Raw genomic sequence first — 20,041 nt, forward strand, 5'->3', positions numbered from 1 at the left:
TGTGTATGGGAAGTCTCCTAGATAACAGCCCCGCAGTAAAAGTCTCTTTTTTTTTGTTAATAGCATGCCACATTTTCAAATCATCGCTTCTGGAGGACCTAAGGTTGTATGGTTGTCTCTAACAGGTCTACCCGGAAGTGGAGGACAGTAATCGCGCGTGCCTCCCCCCAGGCTCCTTCATTACCTGCTCATCCGACAATACCCTCCGACTCTGGAACACCGAGGGCTCCAGCACCCATGGGAGCTCACTGCATCGTAACATGATCAGCAGCGTAAGTGAGCCACTGGATCCCTGTCAGATCGACAGACTCGGGGTCACCGAGAGACCTGACACTTCACCGTCCCTTGTCTGCTGCCTCACCGCACGTTTACGGAAATAAGTTTAGCCGTTCACAATATTTATTTGTTTGTTTGATTTATTATCGACACATGTATTTTGTTACAAAATACAGTGGGGATGTGTTGTGCAGTCTCGCTACTCTCCTGTGCCATCTTACAAGGCAGGAAAACAAACCGAAATGTCGAATCTAAAGGCAGAAAGGTTAGAAGAAAAAGTGTTCAACAATGTTGGGGGGTTTGATCTCCTGCTCCCCCACCCCAGCCTTTGTTTCCTTTAATTCCTAAGCTTACCTTCAGGTCCCTGAACTCCTTTGGTGGGTGCACGACATGAGGGTATAACCTTAAACTGAGAGAGAAGTTGTTCTTTAGGGTGATGCCAGAAAGCACAAAAACTGACGGAGATTCTGGAACTCTGTCCCCGACAAACTGCTGAGCCGTGCAGTCAGTTGGAGAGCTGAGATTGATAGACCCTTTGTCAGGTAAGGGTATGGAAGGCAGGTCGGAGTCATAAACGGTGGAGCTTGTACAGGCATCTGATTTGTTCCCATTCTGATCCCCACAGTGATTTAAATGTCCTGCTCCCATCCCGTTTTAGATTGGTCGTGTTGTGCCCAGCCTGATCTGGATCCACCACTCCCTCCCAGAAGATGGCTGCCACCAAAACTCTACCGTAGAGTCAGAGAGTCACACAGCGCAGAAACAAACCTTTCGCTCCAATCAAATCATGCCGTCCCTAATCCCAAACTAAACTAGTCCCACCTGCCTGCGCTTGGCCTATATCCCTCCAAGAGGATCTCATGTAAAGGCATTGTTTTGAAGAAAAGTTGCTGTCTCCCTGCTGTTCCAACACAGGTCTCATAGATCACTTGGACACTATGATATTGCTGTGTGTGAGTTCTCTCCGTCACAATTCCTGTCTTGCAATGGTGACTACGTTTCAGAAATTCTTAGTTGGCTGCAAAAACACCTTTGGGGTATCCTGAGGTTGTGAAGGGTGCTGTATCAATGCACGCCTTGTCAGTTTAAAATCACACAACATCATCTTCCGCCTAGGAACCCTCCAACCACAAGGGATGAACTCGGATTTCACCAGTTTCCTCATTTCCCCTCCCCCCACCTTGTCTCAGTCAAATCCATCGAATTCAGCACCGCCTTCCTAACCTGCAATCTTCTTCCTGACCTCTCCGCCCCCACCCCAGTCTGATCTATCACCCTCACCTTGACCTCTTTCCACCTATCACATTTCCGACGCCCCTCCCCCAAGTCCCTCCTCCCTACCTTTTATCTTAGCCTGCTGGACACACTTTCCTCATTCCTGAAGAAGGGCTTATGCCCGAAACGTCGATTCTCCTGTTCCCTGGATGCTGCCTGACCTGCTGCGCTTTTCCAGCAACACATTTTCGGCTCTGATCTCCAGCATTTGCAGTCCTCACTTTCTCCTCAACACCAGGTTATAGTCCAACAGGTTTAATTGGAAGCGCACTAGCTTTCGGAACGTCGCTCCTTCATCAGGAGCAATGCTCCGAAAGCTAGTGTGCTTGCAATTAAACCTGTTGGACTATAACCTGGCGTTGTGTGATTTTTTAACTTTGTACACCCCAGTCCAACACTGGCATCTCCAAATCTTGTCAGTTTGGCACCTTCCACATTCCCGTTAGAGAAACTTACTGATAAGACCATAAGAAATAGGAGTGGACGTAAGGCCATTCAGCCCATCGAGTTCACTTCGCCATTCAGTCATGGCTGATGGGCATTTCAATGCCACTTACCCGCACTCTCCCCGTATCCCTTAATTCCTTGCAAGGTTAAAACGTGCTCACTCACACGTTTGAAGACAGCGGGTGAATGAACATTTCCGCCTGAGCCCGTGTTAATTTTCTCATTCCAGGATTTGCTGAAGGTTCTCTACATGGACTCCAACACGTCGACACTGCTGGATGTGGAGAACAATTCAGCGGGAGGCTCCGACAAACCGGATGGCCAGGCCGCCGAGATGAAGACCGGAATTCGAACGCTGTGTGTGAGCCCCGATGGACAGCATATGGCATCTGGAGACCGGGCTGGAACTCTGAGGTGTGTCCCACTGATCCGAGTCAGACCAGTATTGAGTATGTGTGTGTCTGGGTATACAGCAGAGGCCAGCAGTAGAGATGGCGAGACTTGTATTTTAGTATTTTATAAAGGATGTTGTTAAACATGAGAGGGTTCAGAAATGATTTACAAGGATGTTGCCAGGGTTTGAGCTGTAGGGAGAGGATGAACAGGCTGGTGCCGTTATCCCTGGAGCGTCGGAGGCTGAGGGGCAACTTTATAGAGGTTTATAAAATCATGAGGGGCATGAAGATAAATAGACAAGGTCTTTCCCCTGGGATGGGGGAATCCAGAACTAGAGGGCATAAGTTTAAGGTGAGAGGGGAAAGATTTAAAAGGGACTGAAGGGACATCCTTTTCACGCAGAGGGTGGTATGAGTGTGGAATGAGCTGCCAGAGGAAGTGGTGGAGGCTGGTACAATTGCAACATTTAAGAGGCATCTGGATGGGTATTTGAGTCGGAAGGGTTTAGAGGGATATGAGCCAAGTGCTGTCAAATGGGACTGGATTGGGTTAGGATATGTGGTCAGCATGGAAGAATTGGACCGAAGGGTCAGATGGCATGCTGTACATCTCTATGACTCTCCAAGATGAAAGCATCATGTCCTGAACAGCTCTTCAACTGAGTGGCCTTGCTAGGTCACTCCGAGAGGGCAGCTGAGAATCAAAAACATTACTGTGGATCTGAAATTATGTGTAGATCAGGCCGGGTAAGACCATAAGACATAGGAGCAGAAATTAGGCCATTCGGCCCATCGGGTCTGCTACACCATTCAATCATGGCTGATAAGGTTTCTATCTGATTTTCACGCTTTCTCTCCATAATCCCCTTGATCCTCAAGAACCTGACCCTCCCAGCCTCCTTCCTGATGAAGGGCTCCTGCCCGAAATGTCAATTCTCCTGCTCCTCGGATGCTGACTGACCTGCTGTGCTTTTCCAGCACCACTCTAATCTTGACTCTAAATCTGCAGCATCTGCAATCCTCACTTTCACAAGTGAGCCTTGATTTCATGGAATGGCGGAGCAGACTCAATGGGCTGAATGGCCTACTTCTGTTCCGACGTCATCTGGTCTGAGGGGTAAGAGACAAGGAGGGTGAAGGGACAAGTTGGGATTTGGCGATAAGGGCAGCAATCTCAACCTTTTTGCCTGGGGGTTCAGTGGTAGCATAATCAGCAAAGACATAGGAAAGGGTGACTATCACTGCTAGCTCGGATTGTCTGCACTCAGTTATTCATCGATCCTATGGTACAGCCTAGATATTCTTGTGTTGCATTGTGTCTGTCAGGGTCCATGATCTCCAGCTACTGAGAGAGCTCCTTCAAGTGGAGGCCCATGATTCAGAGATCCTGTGTCTCGAATACTCCAAACCAGAGACTGGTAAGAACACATTTAAAACCATTGCTCACCACAGTGTGATTGTCCAATTGCTGCCGTGTTAATACTGTTTTAACCACGTGCACTTATTTTGTTAAAAACCATTGTTTGCGCCCTTTTAAAAGGGAGCACCTTAATGAAATTGTTTGGGATTTTTATTTTTGGTTGATGAGACTGGACCAATTCTGACTCATTCTAATTCACATACATTCACGCAGTACTGGGTAATGTAGTGTGTGTGTGCGTGCGTGCGTGCGTGTGTGTGTGTGTGACCAACAAACATGACAGGTTCATCAGCATTAACCATGTGAATGTGAGGCGCCATGGCTGGTATTTACAATTCCTGTTCACTAATCAGGTATACTGTTAGTCAGATCTGAATGGCATAGTATCGCTTCTGGCTACTATGTTGGACAGCTCTGATCTGTATCACCAAAACCGATATCTGAGTTACTTGGACAGACCCTGTGACTCATTCACGATGAAGAGGTAGATCCTAGGATCAATATTCAGGTTGACATCAGCTAGAGTCATAGAGATGTAAAGTGCGGAAACAGACCCTTTGGTCCAATTCATCCGTACTGACCAGATGTCCTAAATTAATCTAGTCCCATTTACCAGCACTTGGCCCATATCCTTCTAAACCCTTCAAATTCATATACCTATCCAGATGCCTTTTAAATATTGTAATTGTACCAGCCCCTCACTCCAGACACACACCACCCTCTGCATTAAAAGGTTTCCCATTAGATCCCTTTTAAATCTTTCCCCTCTGACCTTAAACCTATGCCCTTTAGTTTTAGACTCTCCTACCTTGGGGAAAAGACATTGCCTATTTACTGTATCCATGCTCCTCATGCTTTTATAAATCTCTACAAGGTCACCCCTCAACCTCCAATGCTCCAGGGAGAACAGCCTCAGCCTTTTCAGCCTCTCCCTATAGCTCCAGCCCTCCAACCCCAGCAACATCCTAGTAAATCTGCAGGAATGGATCCATTGGTCCAGATATTCAAGGAGCGGCGAACACAGACAGGTTGTCAGTCCATTCCTAGATTTCTCGGGATTGCCATTGGTCATCATTTCCAACTTGGAATTCCAATCCCTGTTCCTTTAGAAATATGGAGCACTCCTGCAATCAAACAGCTCCCGCTTCCCTAGTGCAGGACTGTTGAGGGAAATCAACGCAGTGCCCCTTTCTGCAGCAGTGACTTGTTGTGTTCAGAGATTTAAGATTTATTTTGAGATCTTTTGCATCTAGGCACTTTGTCAGTGGGGCTGTTGAAGTTGTTGAGGTAAGGGGTTAGGATGAAGGTTGGTGAAGGGTTAGGATGGGCAGGGTACCCAGGAAGCCATGGACTGGTTTAGCCAGTTCAGGGTTCATAGAGGGATGGGTCATTGGGTCGAGCAGGATAGTGGGTGCTGTTCTAGCAGCAGGAGTGGGAGGTTTTTAGGTCCAGTTTTTGGGCAGGGTCAGGGGAAAAGAGGTGGGGATGGTCCTTCATGGGCAAGATGTAGAACTGTGGGTCTGTAAGAGGATAGTGTTGAGTCTAAACTGTGGATGATGGACTGCCAACATGGTGCCGGTTGGTGCATAGTGAGGGGAGTGTGTTGTCTGGTTCTGGGATGGGCAGGGGAGGGGGGACATTGTGTTGGATTGGCAAGATGCAGGCAAGTGGAAAGTGGCAGTTTGGGGTGTAAGGGGAGGCTTGGTTGGTTGGAGGAGAGTCGAGATGGGGGTGGGGGGAGTTGGCTTAATGGTGAGTTAACAGTTAGAGCGCCTTTATAACCCTCTAACCTCTCCTGGGTCACTATTAACTGAACTGAAGTGCTGCAAAAAATAATGGCTGTTTCAGTCATGACAGGCTTGTGCTCCCACTCTGTTAACTTCTGGCAAAGTTCCATGTCAAGACAACAGCCCTGCAAGTTGCACCTCGAAGAACACAGTTTCACAATATAAGTTGCAATGGATACAGATTTGAGGCCTGGGGTTAGATGGATACAGATTTGAGGCTTGGGGTTAGATGGATACAGATTTGAGGCCTGGGGTTAGATGGATACAGATTTGAGGCCTGGGGTTAGATGGATACAGATTTGAGGCCTGGGATTAGATGGCTGCCTTGCAGTCCATGACCTGGGTTCTCTACAATCCCTGTATATGTTACATATGACTGTGACATCAAACAGCTGCCCCATACATTTGAGCTCATCCATGCCCTGCTGCCCCTTTCATCCAGCATACCATGCCCTGCTCACTCACTGCCCCTCAGCTTGCCAATATACATCGCTTCCTGATCAGGGTCAGCATTAAGCTTTATATTCTGATGTTCAAGTCCCTCTGTGGTTTGGGCCCTCCCTATGTCTGTAACCGCTCTACAACACTTTGAGATTAGATTAGATTCCCTACACTGTGGAAACAGGCCCTTCGGCCCAACCAGTCCACACCGACCCACCGAAGAGTAACCCACCCAGACCCATTTCCCTCTGACTAGTGCACCTAACATTATGGGCAATTTAGCATGGCCAATTCACCCAACCTGCATATCTTTGGAGTGTGGGAGGAAACCGGAGTACCCAGAGGAAACACCACACAGACAGTTGCCTGGGACCCTGGTGCTGTGAGGCAGCAGTGCTAACCACTGAGCCACCGTGCTCCTCCAGTTCAGGCCTGTGGTGTATTCCTGACACCACTATTGACCATGTCTTCAGAAGCCTAAGCACTTGGTTTTTAATTCCATAAACATCTCCACCTTTGGCTCTCTCTCTCATTTATGGCAGAACTCAAAACCTACTTCTTTGGCGAAGATTTTGATCACCTATCTAATATTTCAATGTGACTTGGTCTCAGACTTAGTGCAGTAATAGACAATAGACAATAGACAATGGGTGCAGGAGTAGGCCATTCAGCCCTTCGAGCTTGCACCGCCATTCAATATAATCATGGCTGATCATTCCTAATCAGTATCCTGTTCCTGCCTTATCTCCATAACCCTTGATTCCACTATCTTTGATAGCTCTATCCAACTCTTTCTTAAATGAATAATGCTCCTATTACCAGAGTTCCCTGGACTGGTGTATTATAAATCAAAGTCCCCTACTTCCAGAGGCACTGCAAAACTTACAAATTTTTAAAAATACACAAAATTCCACAATGTATGAGTCTTTTGGACTTTGGGTGACAGAAAGGACAGAACAGGTTTCTCTACTTAACAAGAATTTCTATTTACAATGAGTAAATAACCTCTAACTACAGGTAAACAATGATGAACTGTCAGCATATATCTCTACTGGTTAAACTCTAAGCCCTTATTCACTCCCTTTTAGAATCATAGAATCCCTACAATGTGGAAACAGGCCCTTCGGTCCACAAGTCTACAGCGACCCACCGAAGAGTAACCCATCCAGACCCGTTCTCCTAGCCTATTTCTCTACATTTTCCCCTGACTAATGCACCTCACCCGAACACTATGGGCAGTTGAGCATGGCCAATTCACCTAGCCTGCACATCTTTGGACTGTGGGAGGAAATCGGAGCATCCAGAGGAAACCCACGCAGACACAGGGAGAATGTGCAAACTCCACACAGACAGTCGTCCAAGGCTGGAATTGAACCCGGGTCCCTCGCTGTGAGGCTGCAGTGCTAACCACTGAGCTACTCTTTTGCATGCATGCAGACAGATGGGAAAGAAAACATGGGCGATGTAGACTGAGGGAAAACTGGGAAATTAATTTGCCGTTGACAGGATCTGCTGAGATGGTACTGTACTGATCAGAACACTGTTTCTCAGTCTTCTTTCTCTGGATGCTTTCACTAGTTTTCAGGAGGAACAGTCCAACAGATTTGCTTCCAAGAAGGTCTCTGACATTTTATTTAAAGTCACAGCTGACAGCAACTTCTGGAGGAAAAATTATCTGATTTTCTTCGGGCCTGAGGTGGCTTTGACTGCAAAGAACAGGGAGAACTCCCAGACTGGTGCAGGTCTGATGGCTTCTCTCTCTAGCTGCAGCTACCTGAATTACATAGAGTCAGGGCCATTCTGTACAGGAAGGTCATAGCTAACACTGAGCACAGGGTGCACAAACACACAAAGTTGTCAGTTAAAACCAGGGAGGTTGACTCTGAATGTTGAAGGCGTATCCCTGAGCAATAGGTCAGAGGATGGCTGTTTCCTGTTTTGTTTAGACAAAACAGGCACATTATGTGGACATGGTCTTTCTTTCTGTAATGAACAGGGGCTTGCGTACTGATGTATGTACTGCCGGGGTGCGACATACCGCAATCCTTAATACCAATCTTAAACTGGTTGCCTCGTTTAACTTTAAACAAAACTTAGCAGTTGGCTATCAGTTATCATCTATCTGGTGCATTCTCCATGTCATTGCCTCTACCAGTCAGAGTCCACTTACCAATCAATCCGTGCTCTCTTTTCATACTGTGTCATATGTGTTCCCCTTTATATTGGTCTTCTTGCAAAATGGTCTTGATGTGTGCTTTGACAAAATGTATCTCTTTTCAGCGATACACAAGTTTTGCAACACCAAATAATAATTTACACGCAAATTCTTTATATTGAAGTTGAGAAGGGTTTTTTCCTTTGCCTGTAGCTGATTATGATGTTAATGCCTTCCTCATCCATCTCCAGGTATGAAGTTGCTGGCATCTGCCAGCCGAGACCGTCTGATCCACGTGTTAGATGCAGAGAGTGATTACAGTCTGCTCCAAACCCTGGATGAACATTCCTCCTCCATCACTGCTGTCAAGTTTACAGGTACCTGTGTGTTACTGTGTGTGGGCCTGTCTGTGTGTCTTTCTATGGGTCTGTGTGTGTTACTATGTGCATGTCTGGGAGTGTTACTGTACCATGTGTGAGTCTGTTCATGTGCGTATGTGTGTCTCTCTTTATGTTCCTGTAGCTGTGTGTGTGTGTGTGTGTGTGTGAGAGAGAGACTGTGTGTGTTCCTGTGTGTGTGTCTCTTTGTGTGTTCCTGTGTGTGTGTGTGAGAGAGAGACTCTGTGTGTGTGTGTGTCTTTGTGTGTTCCTGTGTGTCTTTCTTTGTGTTCCTGTAGATGTGTGTGAGTGTGTGTGTGAGAGAGACTATGTGCCTGTGTGTGTGAACGTATGTGTACATGTGTGCAAGAGACTTTCTCTGTGTATATGTGTCTATGTGCATGTGTGTCTCTCTCTGTGTTCCCGTAGACATGTGTGTGTGTGTCTTTGTGTTCATGTGTGTGTATAGGTGAGTGTGTGTTTGTGTGAGAAAGGCTGTGTGTTAGCACGTGTGTTTGAGAGACTGTGTATCTGCGCATGTGTGTGTGTGGTGTGTATATCCTTAATGCTCAATATTGACAATAGAGCTTCCAATACTGAATGGCCCTGTTCCTATTGACCAACACACTGCCTTCATTCTTTTGACTGCAGTGTGCAGTATGCTGACACCATGTACTGCTGTCTCTTTTCCACATATGGTTGCATTTTGGGGTCAGGGAGGTGGGGGCTGGATGCTGAGAGCAGGTGCTGCCGGATATGGGGTGGTGTTTAATGGAAGCGACAAGTCCTGCTTGTTGGTTGGATTACAACAGAAGACTGCATCACCGACGCCTCCTTCTGGCAGTGCCCATTGATTCAGGTGCTTCACCGGGCAGAGGCCACCTTCCTTGGGATGAAGGATCCCAAAGACCAACTCTTGGGAGAGCTGCTGGCCAGTCAGAGGCTGGCACTTCCACCTTTGTTTTTTATTTCAAAAATATACTTTATTCATAAAGTTATTTGGATCCCTTTACAGTTGGTCATGCCATTCTTGTGCACACATTACATTGCTTTACATACAGACATCGAAATTTATTTTTCCTATATACAAGTCTGTACATTTACTATCCAGCCCTTCTGCTGAGGTGTCATCGGAGCTCAAATGACTGCGTGGGCCCCCTGTTCTTCTTAGGCAGGCAGAAGTTACATGGTGGTCTTTCCCCACCGCGCCTTGGCGGCAGCTGCCCCAAGCTTCAGCGCGTCCCTCAACACATAGTCCTGGACCTTGGAATGTGCCAGTCTGCAGCACTCAGTCGGGGTCAACTCCTTCAGCTGGAAGATCAACAGGTTTCGGACCACCCAGAGAGCGTCCTTCACCGAGTTGATGATCCTCCAGGTGCAGTTGATGTTCGTCTCGGTGTGCGTCCCAGGGAACAGGCCGTAGAGCTCGGAGTCCCGCGTCACGGCGCTGCTCGGGACGAACCTCGACAAACACCACTGCATTCCTCTCCAGACTTCTTCTGCGTAGGCACATTCCAGAAGGAGGTGTGTGACAGTCTCGTCCCCCCCGTAGCCACTTCGAGGGCAGCGTGCGGTATGGCGGAGAGTCTGGGCATGCATAAAGGATCTCACAGGCAGAGCCCTTCTCACCACCAGCCAAGCCATGTCTTGGTGCTTGTTGGAAAGTTCTGGTGATGAGGCATTCTGCCAAAAGGCTTTGACAATCTGCTCAGGAAACCGCTCGATAGGATCCCCCCTCTCCTTTTCCCGAAGGGTCTCAAGGACACTACGTGCTGACCACTTCCTGATGGACTTGTGGTCAAAGGTGTCTTTCTTAATAAACTTCTCCATGAAGGACAGGTGATACGGAACGGTCCAACTACTTGGAGCGTTCCATGGCAGCAAGGCCAGGCCCATCCTTCGCAACACCAGGGACAGGTAGAACCTCAGTACGTGGTGACACTTGGTGTTTGCGTACCGGGCATCCACGCACAGCTTGATGTGGCCATCAGGGTGAGGGTGGCATTGGGTGTGTTTTTTTCCCTCGTTGCCCAGATCTTTGTACATCAAGTCCCTTCGGACCCTGTCCATCTTTGACCTCCATATAAATTGGAAGATGGCCCGGGTGACTGCAGCGGCACAGGTTCTGGGAATAGGCCAGACCTGTGCCACGTATAACAGCAATGACAGTGCCTCACATCTGATGACCAGGTTTTTTCCCGCAATGGAGAGCGACCGTAGCCCAGTTTCTGCCTCACTTTGCTGATACGCTCCTCCCAAGACTTGGTGCACGCCCCAGCCCCCTCGTACCAAATACCCAGCACCTTCAGGTGGTCGGTCCTGACGGTGAAGGGGATCAAGGATTGGTCGGCCCAGTTGCTGAAGAGCATGGCCTCACTCTAGCCTCGGTTTACCTTGGCCCCCGAGGACCGTTCGAACTGGTCACATGTGCACATTAGTCTGTGCACAGACAGCGGATCCGAGCAGAAAACGGCGACGTCATCCATGTACAGGGAGGCCTTAACCTGTAGGCCCCTGCTGCCAGGAATAGTCACCCCTCTCAGGCTCGCATCCTTCCTGATGGACTTGGCAAATGGCTCTATGCAGCACACAAACAAGGCAGGAGAGAGAGGGCAGCCCTGCCTGACTCCAAATCTGACTGGGAAGCTATCTGATTCCCACCCATTGATTGAGACTGCTCAGTAGCACCACATGTGGGTGGTAATGGGTAATGCACCTACCCAATGATTGCTGACGGGCCCAGGCCGCAGGTCAGTCACAGTCAGATTAGAGTTGTGGGGTGCAGGAGAGGGGTTAGCACTGAGATTAGGGGAATTTGCTCCCCCAAACCACCCCCACAAACACCTCCTAGCCCCACCCACAGAACCTCAGCTGCCTCTGCTATTCAGGCTTCACTTATTGCAAATACTCCACTTGTTACTGAGTGAATTGGCAGTGGGGCTGGGAAACTGCCCCAGGCTGGCCTGCCCCAGACTTCATCCAGGATGGTGGGTGGGGGGGATGCAGAAACAGGAAGGGGGTGGGGTCCCTTCCTGCCAGTTAAGTGTCTCCCTCTGCCACCAAACTGTCATGGGGCAGGACGTTAAATTCTCAATGTCAGTGTCAAACTTAAAGGCGGATCCTCTGTTAATTTAACAGCCCTCCACTCCCATAAAACATTACTTGTCAGTGTGCAGCTTTCCACAGCACAGCTGTCTTTGTACTGCTCTCGAACAGCCTACCTCAGAGAGTCATACAGTGCAGAAACAAACCCTTCGGCCCAACTCATCCATGCCGACCGAGTTTCCTAAAGTGAACTAGTCTCACTTGCCTGCATTTGGCCCATACCCCTCTAAACCTTTCCTATTCATGTCCAATTGTCTTTTAAATGTTGTAATTGTACCAGCCCCTACCACCTCCGTTGGCAGCTTATTCCATACACGCATCATCCTCTGTGTGAAAACATTGCCACTCAGGTCCATTTTAAATCTTTCTCCTGTCAGCTTGGACTCTTCTACCCTGGGGAAAAGACCTTGGCTTTTCGTCTTATCTATGCCCCTCATGATTTTATAAAACTCTGTAAGGTCACCCCTCAGCTTCCAATGTTCCAGGGGAGAAAAGGTGCCAGCCTATCCGTCCTCCCCTTGTAATGCAAACCTTCCAGTACTGTCCTTATAAATCATTTTTGCACCCTTTCCAGTTTAATAACATTCTTCCTATAGCAGGGCGACCGGATTTGAGAACGCGGTTGAGAATTTGAAATTGGAGACTCTGGTGGGCTGTGTGTCTCTGTAGGTCTGTGAGCACAGGGAGGAGGGAGTTGGAGAAGGGTGACTGGGACTTAGAGCTGGTTAATATAATTAAAACCTCAAATGGAAGGACAGTAATCTCCAGCATTCAGGGGATGTGAAAGATCCTGTAGCTTAATTTTAAAGGTGAGCCTCTAGTATCCTGGCCAGTACACATCTGTCAATCAGCGAGGCTGAAACAAATGATGTGATTGCCATTGTATTGCTCTTTTGCAATCTCACTGTGTGTAAATTGGCTATTACTCTTTATTGCGTTACCAATGGCCACGGACATCTGCTGGATGTGAAAGGCATTACATAAATGCAAGTCCTTGCTTCTGCACTTCCGTATGCAGTGTGTGCTTGTCCTGCCACTGAGACACATGCAGGCTGCACAGGAATGGGTGCCAGTGAGGGGTCTGTATTCAGGGAGCGCAGATAGTTGAGGGAGGGTCTGAATTTCCATATCTCAATGCAGGGACGACCAGTCTCTGGCTGTGGGTTCCCAGCAATGCTTGTAATGCTGCGATAAAGTGTATCGCTCTCAGACGCAGCAGAGCAGATGCTGTTACTTTGCACGGTGCGTCCCTCCTCCAGAAACAGGCTGTGAGCTGTTAACCAAAGGCTGGGCTAGGCAGTGCCGAAACAATTCATGGCTGTTTTGTCAGCCGTCCTCCTCCCTGGGGATGCAAGGGAGCTTAAACTTTGCTTCCTGTTCAGTGAAACCGGGAACGTAAATAAGCCCATTGCCCAATCCCAAGTTACCATGGCAACCATAACCTTCCTTTCTCCTTCACAGCAAACGGTGGCAGTGTCAGGATGATCACCTGTGGAGCAGACAAGAGCATTTACTTCCGGACAGCTCAGAAGGTAACAGAGAGTGACACTGTGCAGATAAAAATTCCATGGCAGTGAGTTACAGACTGGAATCTAACCAAGGGGTTCAAACAATTTATATGTACAACAGTGAATACCAGGGAGTGTTTTATAGATAGAAACCAATCGGGAGGTTCTGATATTTTATATAGAACAATGGATACCCAGGAGTGAGTTACAGACTGGAACCTAATCGAGGAATTCAGATGATTAATATAGAGTAATGGGTACTTGGGAGTGAGTTACAGCCTGGAATGTAATCGAGGGGCTTAGATGGTTTATATAGAATAATGGATACCCAGGGATGAGTTACAGACTGGAATCTGAGGTTCAGATGGTTTATATGTAGAATAATAGATATTCAGAGTGGGAAAAAAAATCAGCAAACGGTGTCACTTCTATAGACTTAATTGAATCTTAGTAAACCGAAGCGTGGGTGACAGTAATAAGTTATGCCTTGTCGGAAGGGATTGACTTGGGAGCCTTTGTGAGGAACATTGAGTGAGTTGAGTTTAGTCACAGCTCAAGCTGTTGTGATGAAAGTCTCGTGTCGGCTGCAAGGACTGTTTCTGGAGCTGTACAGCATCATTCCCAACTCCTCAGCAAGTGAGGCTGAGTCCACATGTAATTAAATACTGCTGCCTGCTGCATTGCCACTTGTGGTTCTGTACATTATCATCCATAGAATCATACTCACTGCCAACAAGTAACGTACATCTTCCTCAGTGGCTGACTCTCTCCAGCCAGCACTCCCCCACTGTTCCCTGCCTTGCCAATTGTCCCTGGTGTTGCTCAGATTGCAAGTGTCAATGGCTTCAGCAGTAATTTGGGAGGATTTAGTGACCCTGCTGGACTCTTGAATTGACACTCACACCTTGACAATGGCTCCTGGGTCTACAGGATCACTGACAAGCTTCAGATTCCATACACAGTCGTGTTATGGTGCCAGTGAATGTGGTGCAGCAACAGAGAGGGATACTGCGCCTCCCCTACTCTGTAAATCCACATCAGGCAGGCCATGAGAACACTGGAAAGCTTCATCCACAGCCCATGGACACATTGTGCAAATTCATATATTTACTTAATAATAGCTCACACAATCAAACTGGAGGTCATATGCAGTGAAAGTTCTGGTTGCTGTGTTAGCGTTTATTAGATTTACTTGTGCATTATAACACCAATATACTCTGACACTCACTTATATACCCCACACCCCTCACTGTAACACTGATATACCCCACATCCTAACTAACAATGATATACCCCACACCCTTTCACTGTAACACCAATATACCCCACACTGTAACACTAATATACCCCTCACACCTATTGTAACGCTGACATACCCCACACCCTCACTAACAGCAATATACCCCACACCCTTTCACTGTAACACCGATATACCCCACACTGTAACACCAAAATACCCCACACTGTAACACAGATATACCCTACACTGTAACACCAATATACCTCACATCAATCACTGTAACATCAATGTACCCCTCACTGTAACACTGATATACCTCACACTCCTCACTGTAACACTGATATACCTCACGCTCCTCACTGTAACGCCGATATACCCCACACTCCTCACTGTAACACCGATATACCCCACACTCCTCACTGTAACGCTGATATACCTCACGCTCCTCACTGTAACGCCGATATACCCCACACCCCTCACTGTAACACTGATATGCCCCACACCCCTCACCGTAACACCGAGAAACCCCACACCCTTCACTGTAACACCGATATGCACCACACCCCTCATTGTAATGCTAATATACCCCACACTCCTCACTGTAACACTGATATATCCCACACCCCTCATTGTAACACTGATATACCCCACACCCCTCACTGTAACACCGATATACACCACACCCCTCACTGTAAAACCGATATACCCCACACCCCTAACTGTAATACTGATACACCCCACACTCCTCACTGTAACACCGATATACCCCACACTCCTCACTGTAACACTGATATACCTCACACCCCTCACTGTAACGCCGATATACCCCACACCCCTCACTGTAACACTGATATGCCCCACACCCCTCACCGTAACACCGATATACCCCACACCCCTCACTGTAACACCTATATACCCCACACCCCTCACTATAATGCCGATATACCCCACACCCCTCACTGTAATGCCGATATACCCCACACCCCGCACTGTAACACCGATATACACCACACCCCTCACTGTAAAACCGATATACCCCACACCCCTAACTGTAATACTGATACACCCCACACCCCTCACTGTAACACCGATATACCTCACACCCCTCACTGTAACACTGATATACCCCACACCCCTCACTGTAACACTGATACACCCCACACCCCTCACTGTAACACCTATATACCCCACACCCCTCACTATAATGCCGATATACCCCACACCCCTCACTGTAATGCCGATATACCCCACACCCCGCACTGTAACACCGATATACACCACACCCCTCACTGTAACACCGATATACCCCACACCCCTCACTGTAATACTGATACACCCCACACCCCTCACTGTAACACCGATATACCTCACACCCCTCACTGTAACACTGATATACCCCACACCCCTCACTGTAACACTGATATACCCCACACCCCTCACTGTAACACTGATACACCCCACACCCCTCACTGTAACACCGATATACACCACACCCCTCACTGTAATATTGATATACCCCACACCCCTCACTGTAATACTGATATACCCCACACCCCTCACTGTAGCACTGATATACCCCACACTCCTCCCTGTAATACCGATATACCCCACACCCCTCACTGTAACACTGATACACCCCATACCCCTCACTGTAACACCGATACACCCCACACCCCTCACTGTAACACCGATATGCACCACACCCCTCACTGTAACACCGATATACACCAAACCCCTCACTGTAAAACCGATATACCCCACACCCCTAACTGTAATACTGATACACCCCACACCCCTCACTGTAACACCGATATACCTCACACCCCTCACTGTAACACTGATATACCCCACACCCCTCACTGTAACACTGATATACCCCACACCCCTCACTGTAACACTGATACACCCCACACCCCTCACTGTAACACCGATATACACCACACCCCTCACTGTAATATTGATATACCCCACACCCCTCACTGTAATACTGATATACCCCACACCCCTCACTGTAACACTGATATACCCCACACCCCTCACTGTAACACTGATACACCCCACACCCCTCACTGTAACACTGATATACACCACACCCCTCACTGTAACTCTGATATACCCCACACCCCTCACTGTAATACTGATATACCCCACACCCCTCACTGTAACACTGATATACACCACACCCCCCACTGTAACACCAATATACCCCACACCCCTCACTGTAACACTGATACACCCCACACCCCTCACTGTAACACCGATATACACCACACCCCTCACTGTAACACTGATATACCCCACACCCCTCACTGTAACACTGATACACCCCACACCCCTCACTGTAACACCGATATACACCACACCCCTCACTGTAACACTGATATACCCCACACCCCTCACTGTAACACTGATATACCCCATACCCCTCACTGTAACACTGATACACCCCACACCCCTCACTGTAACACTGATATACCCCACACCCCTCACTGTAACACTGATATACACCACACCCCTCACTGAATCAAACCCGGGTCCCTGGCACTGTGAGGCAGCAGTGCTAACCACTGAGCCACCTTGTTAAATATTTCAATAGAGTTACAGTTAAGCTAACTCTTTTTATTTTTATTTTGTCTGGAATTTAGCTGCTGTGTAAAAATAAAGTGTATTTTGCTTCGACCCTGATAGTTTGACCGATCGAATCGCATCTGCAGCACAATACCTTACACTTGCCGATAAAAATAAGATAAAGTTGTGGTTTGGACTATCTTCATAATATAGTTTGAGGGGGTTTGCTGTGTTGGGTTCAAAAACTGTTTGCATTTTGCTTTTAGACTTCAAATCAACGCCAATTTTCCAAAATATCTGTAGAGTTAGTTATTAAGTGACATAACTCTAGCCAAAATGGACAAGGTAGAAAGTCTAACTTGAATATTGCCTTACATTGTCTGGAGTCACATGTAGGCCAGACTGGGTAAGGATGGTAGTTCCTTCACTAAAGGATGCAAGTGAACCAGGCAGCTTCTTGTGACAATGAAGAAGAGTTACATGGTTGTCATCAGACTAGCTTTTATTCAGTTCTAAGCTCAACATTTGTCCTGGTGGGTTTTAATCCCATGTCCCTGGAGTATTAGCCGAGTACTAGATGGTTAGTTTGGTGACATTACCAGTATCCCACAGCCTCAGCTCAGGGATATAGCCATATTTCAGTACCGATTACAGGGTATATCAATGTCACCGCGAGGGCAGATGACCAAACCCTTGATCAGAAATAGATTTGATGGAGTGTCTTAAAGAAGCAATTAATATAAAAAGACTCAGAGGCTTTAGGGAGTGGAGATCAGTGCTGAGCTCCGAGAGTCAGTAGTTACTGACAGTGGTGGAGTTGCTGTTCAAGCAGACAGAGTTGGCGTAACCAGCTAACGTGACTGATAGGCACAGTGTCGGCATTGTATTTTTATTGCAGATCCTGTATCCTACATTTATTGAGTCTGTTAATGGATGGATTGCTTCTGTTCCTGTCCAGTTTTCCAGTCCTCTTACTGTTTCCTTTTGGTGGCCGACACCCCCCTCCCCCTGCAGAGGTTAGAGAAAGAGACCTTGGCAGTGTTTGAATGGAGCTGACAGAGTGTGTCAATCTTTTTGGGAACCTTTGGGGATGTGTTAGCATCCGAAAGGATACTTCCCGATTCTTTCATGGCCTCCCATTTTGCCATGTTTCTCCTGCGATGTAGCTTATTTATGTGTTAATATCATAATTATAGTTTGGATTTCAAATTAGTGCCATATGGGTGTCAGTTGTTTTTGTAAAGTGTTCCAAAGAAAATTATTTCAGGGAGTCCATCTCAGAACATGAACCAAGTCCAATAAGTGTCAGACAACAAGGGGTTAGAGTATTAATGGGAGATTGTTCATATTTTGTGATTTATGACAGAGAAGATGAACATTGAAGGCTAAGCTCACTTTTGGTTTAGAATAATCAAGGGTTGATTTTAGCTTAAACCGTTTTGGAGGAGACCTGACAGGTCAGAAGCAAATATAATTATATATTAAAAGCTGAGAAAGTCTAACCTCTCAGTTCTGTGAATATTCATGTCAGAAGACGCCAGAGTTCACAGGAAAGGACTGGGAAGAGCAGTTATCTAGAGATTTGATATTGAAGGGTAGTTTTTGAGAGTTTTAATTGTTGTAAAGTGATTGTCTTCAGGAACAAATTGTTTTGCTGGGTGGTTTTACATTTATAAAACTGTGTTTTATATTTAGTTATCTTACCTTGTGAAATCAGCTTCTGTTTATTGTTAACTCCTGTGTACCTCCATTTGAGTGAAAGATTGCCACATTGAATTGGAATGAAAATATGATCCATCAATTCAGATTTAATTCTGCGATCTGACTTGATCAGCATGTGAATATGGAGCCCTGCTGGAGCCTGTTTGCTGCTAATCCTTTCCCATTCAATTCCACCAGACCGCTGAAGGCACACAGTTCACCCGAACCCACCATGTGGTTCGAAAGACGACGCTGTATGACATGGATGTGGACTCCACCCACAAGTACGCAGCCATTGGATGCCAGGATAGAAGCATTCGGTGAGTTTAAACAGGGCATTGCGGCAGCTGACCTCATGTATTTATAGGCAAAGGGAATGCACTGAAAACAAGATCAGACCCCACAACAGACACGATTATATTCAACATTCCAGATGGTAACACTGTACAAACTAACTTCTCAATTCACTGTAACACCATATACCCCACACCCCTCACTGTAACACCGATATATCCCACACCCCTCACTGTAACACCAATAGACCCCATGCCCCTCACTGTAACACCGATATACCCCACACCCCTCACTGTAACACCAATAGACCCCATGCCCCTCACTATAACACCGATATACCCCACACTCCTCACTGTAACACTAATATACCCCACACCCCTCACTAACACCGATATACCCCATACCCCTCACTGTATCACTGATATACCCCACACCCCTCACTGTAACACCGATATACCCCACACTCCTCACTGTAACACCGATATACCCCACACTCCTCACTTTAACACTGATATACCCCACACCCCTCACTGTAACACCAATATACCCCATACCCCTCACTGTATCACTGATATACCCCACACCTCTCAGTGTAACACCGATATACCCCACACTCCTCACTGTAACACCGATAAACCGAACACTCCTCACTATAACACCGATACACCCCACACCACTCATTGTAACACCAATATACCCCACACCCCTCACTGTAACACCAATATACCCCACACCCCTCACTGTAACACTGATACACCCCACACCCTGCACTGTAACACTGATATACCTTACACTCCTCACTACAGCCCTGATATACCCCACACTCCTCACTGTAATACTGTTATGCCCCAACTCCTCACTGTAACACCGATATACCCCACACCCCTCACTGTAACACCAATAGACCCCATGCCCCTCACTATAACACCGATATACCCCACACTCCTCACTGTAACACTAATATACCCCACACCCCTCACTAACACCGATATACCCCATACCCCTCACTGTATCACTGATATACCCCACACCCCTCACTGTAACACCGATAT

General features: G+C 47.2%; 1 protein-coding gene across 4 annotated transcripts in view; it reads left to right on the forward strand.

Moving 5' to 3' along the window:
- mapkbp1 (mitogen-activated protein kinase binding protein 1) overlaps window positions 1–20,041 on the forward strand; it is a 270,559-nt gene that overhangs the window by 143,759 nt on the left and 106,759 nt on the right. For all 4 annotated transcript variants that reach the window (XM_087990116.1, XM_087990117.1, XM_087990119.1 and 1 more), the window contains 6 exons: window positions 126–272; window positions 2,228–2,412; window positions 3,720–3,811; window positions 8,448–8,573; window positions 13,140–13,210; window positions 18,894–19,015. In XM_087990116.1, the coding sequence (XP_087846242.1) occupies window positions 126–272; window positions 2,228–2,412; window positions 3,720–3,811; window positions 8,448–8,573; window positions 13,140–13,210; window positions 18,894–19,015 (743 nt within the window). The remainder of the gene's footprint in view (window positions 1–125; window positions 273–2,227; window positions 2,413–3,719; window positions 3,812–8,447; window positions 8,574–13,139; window positions 13,211–18,893; window positions 19,016–20,041) is intronic.

Source organism: Chiloscyllium plagiosum, unplaced genomic scaffold (assembly GCF_037043375.1).
Source record: "Chiloscyllium plagiosum isolate Xiang-an unplaced genomic scaffold, Cpla_swu_hap1 HiC_scaffold_8, whole genome shotgun sequence".
NCBI lineage: Eukaryota > Metazoa > Chordata > Chondrichthyes > Orectolobiformes > Hemiscylliidae > Chiloscyllium > Chiloscyllium plagiosum.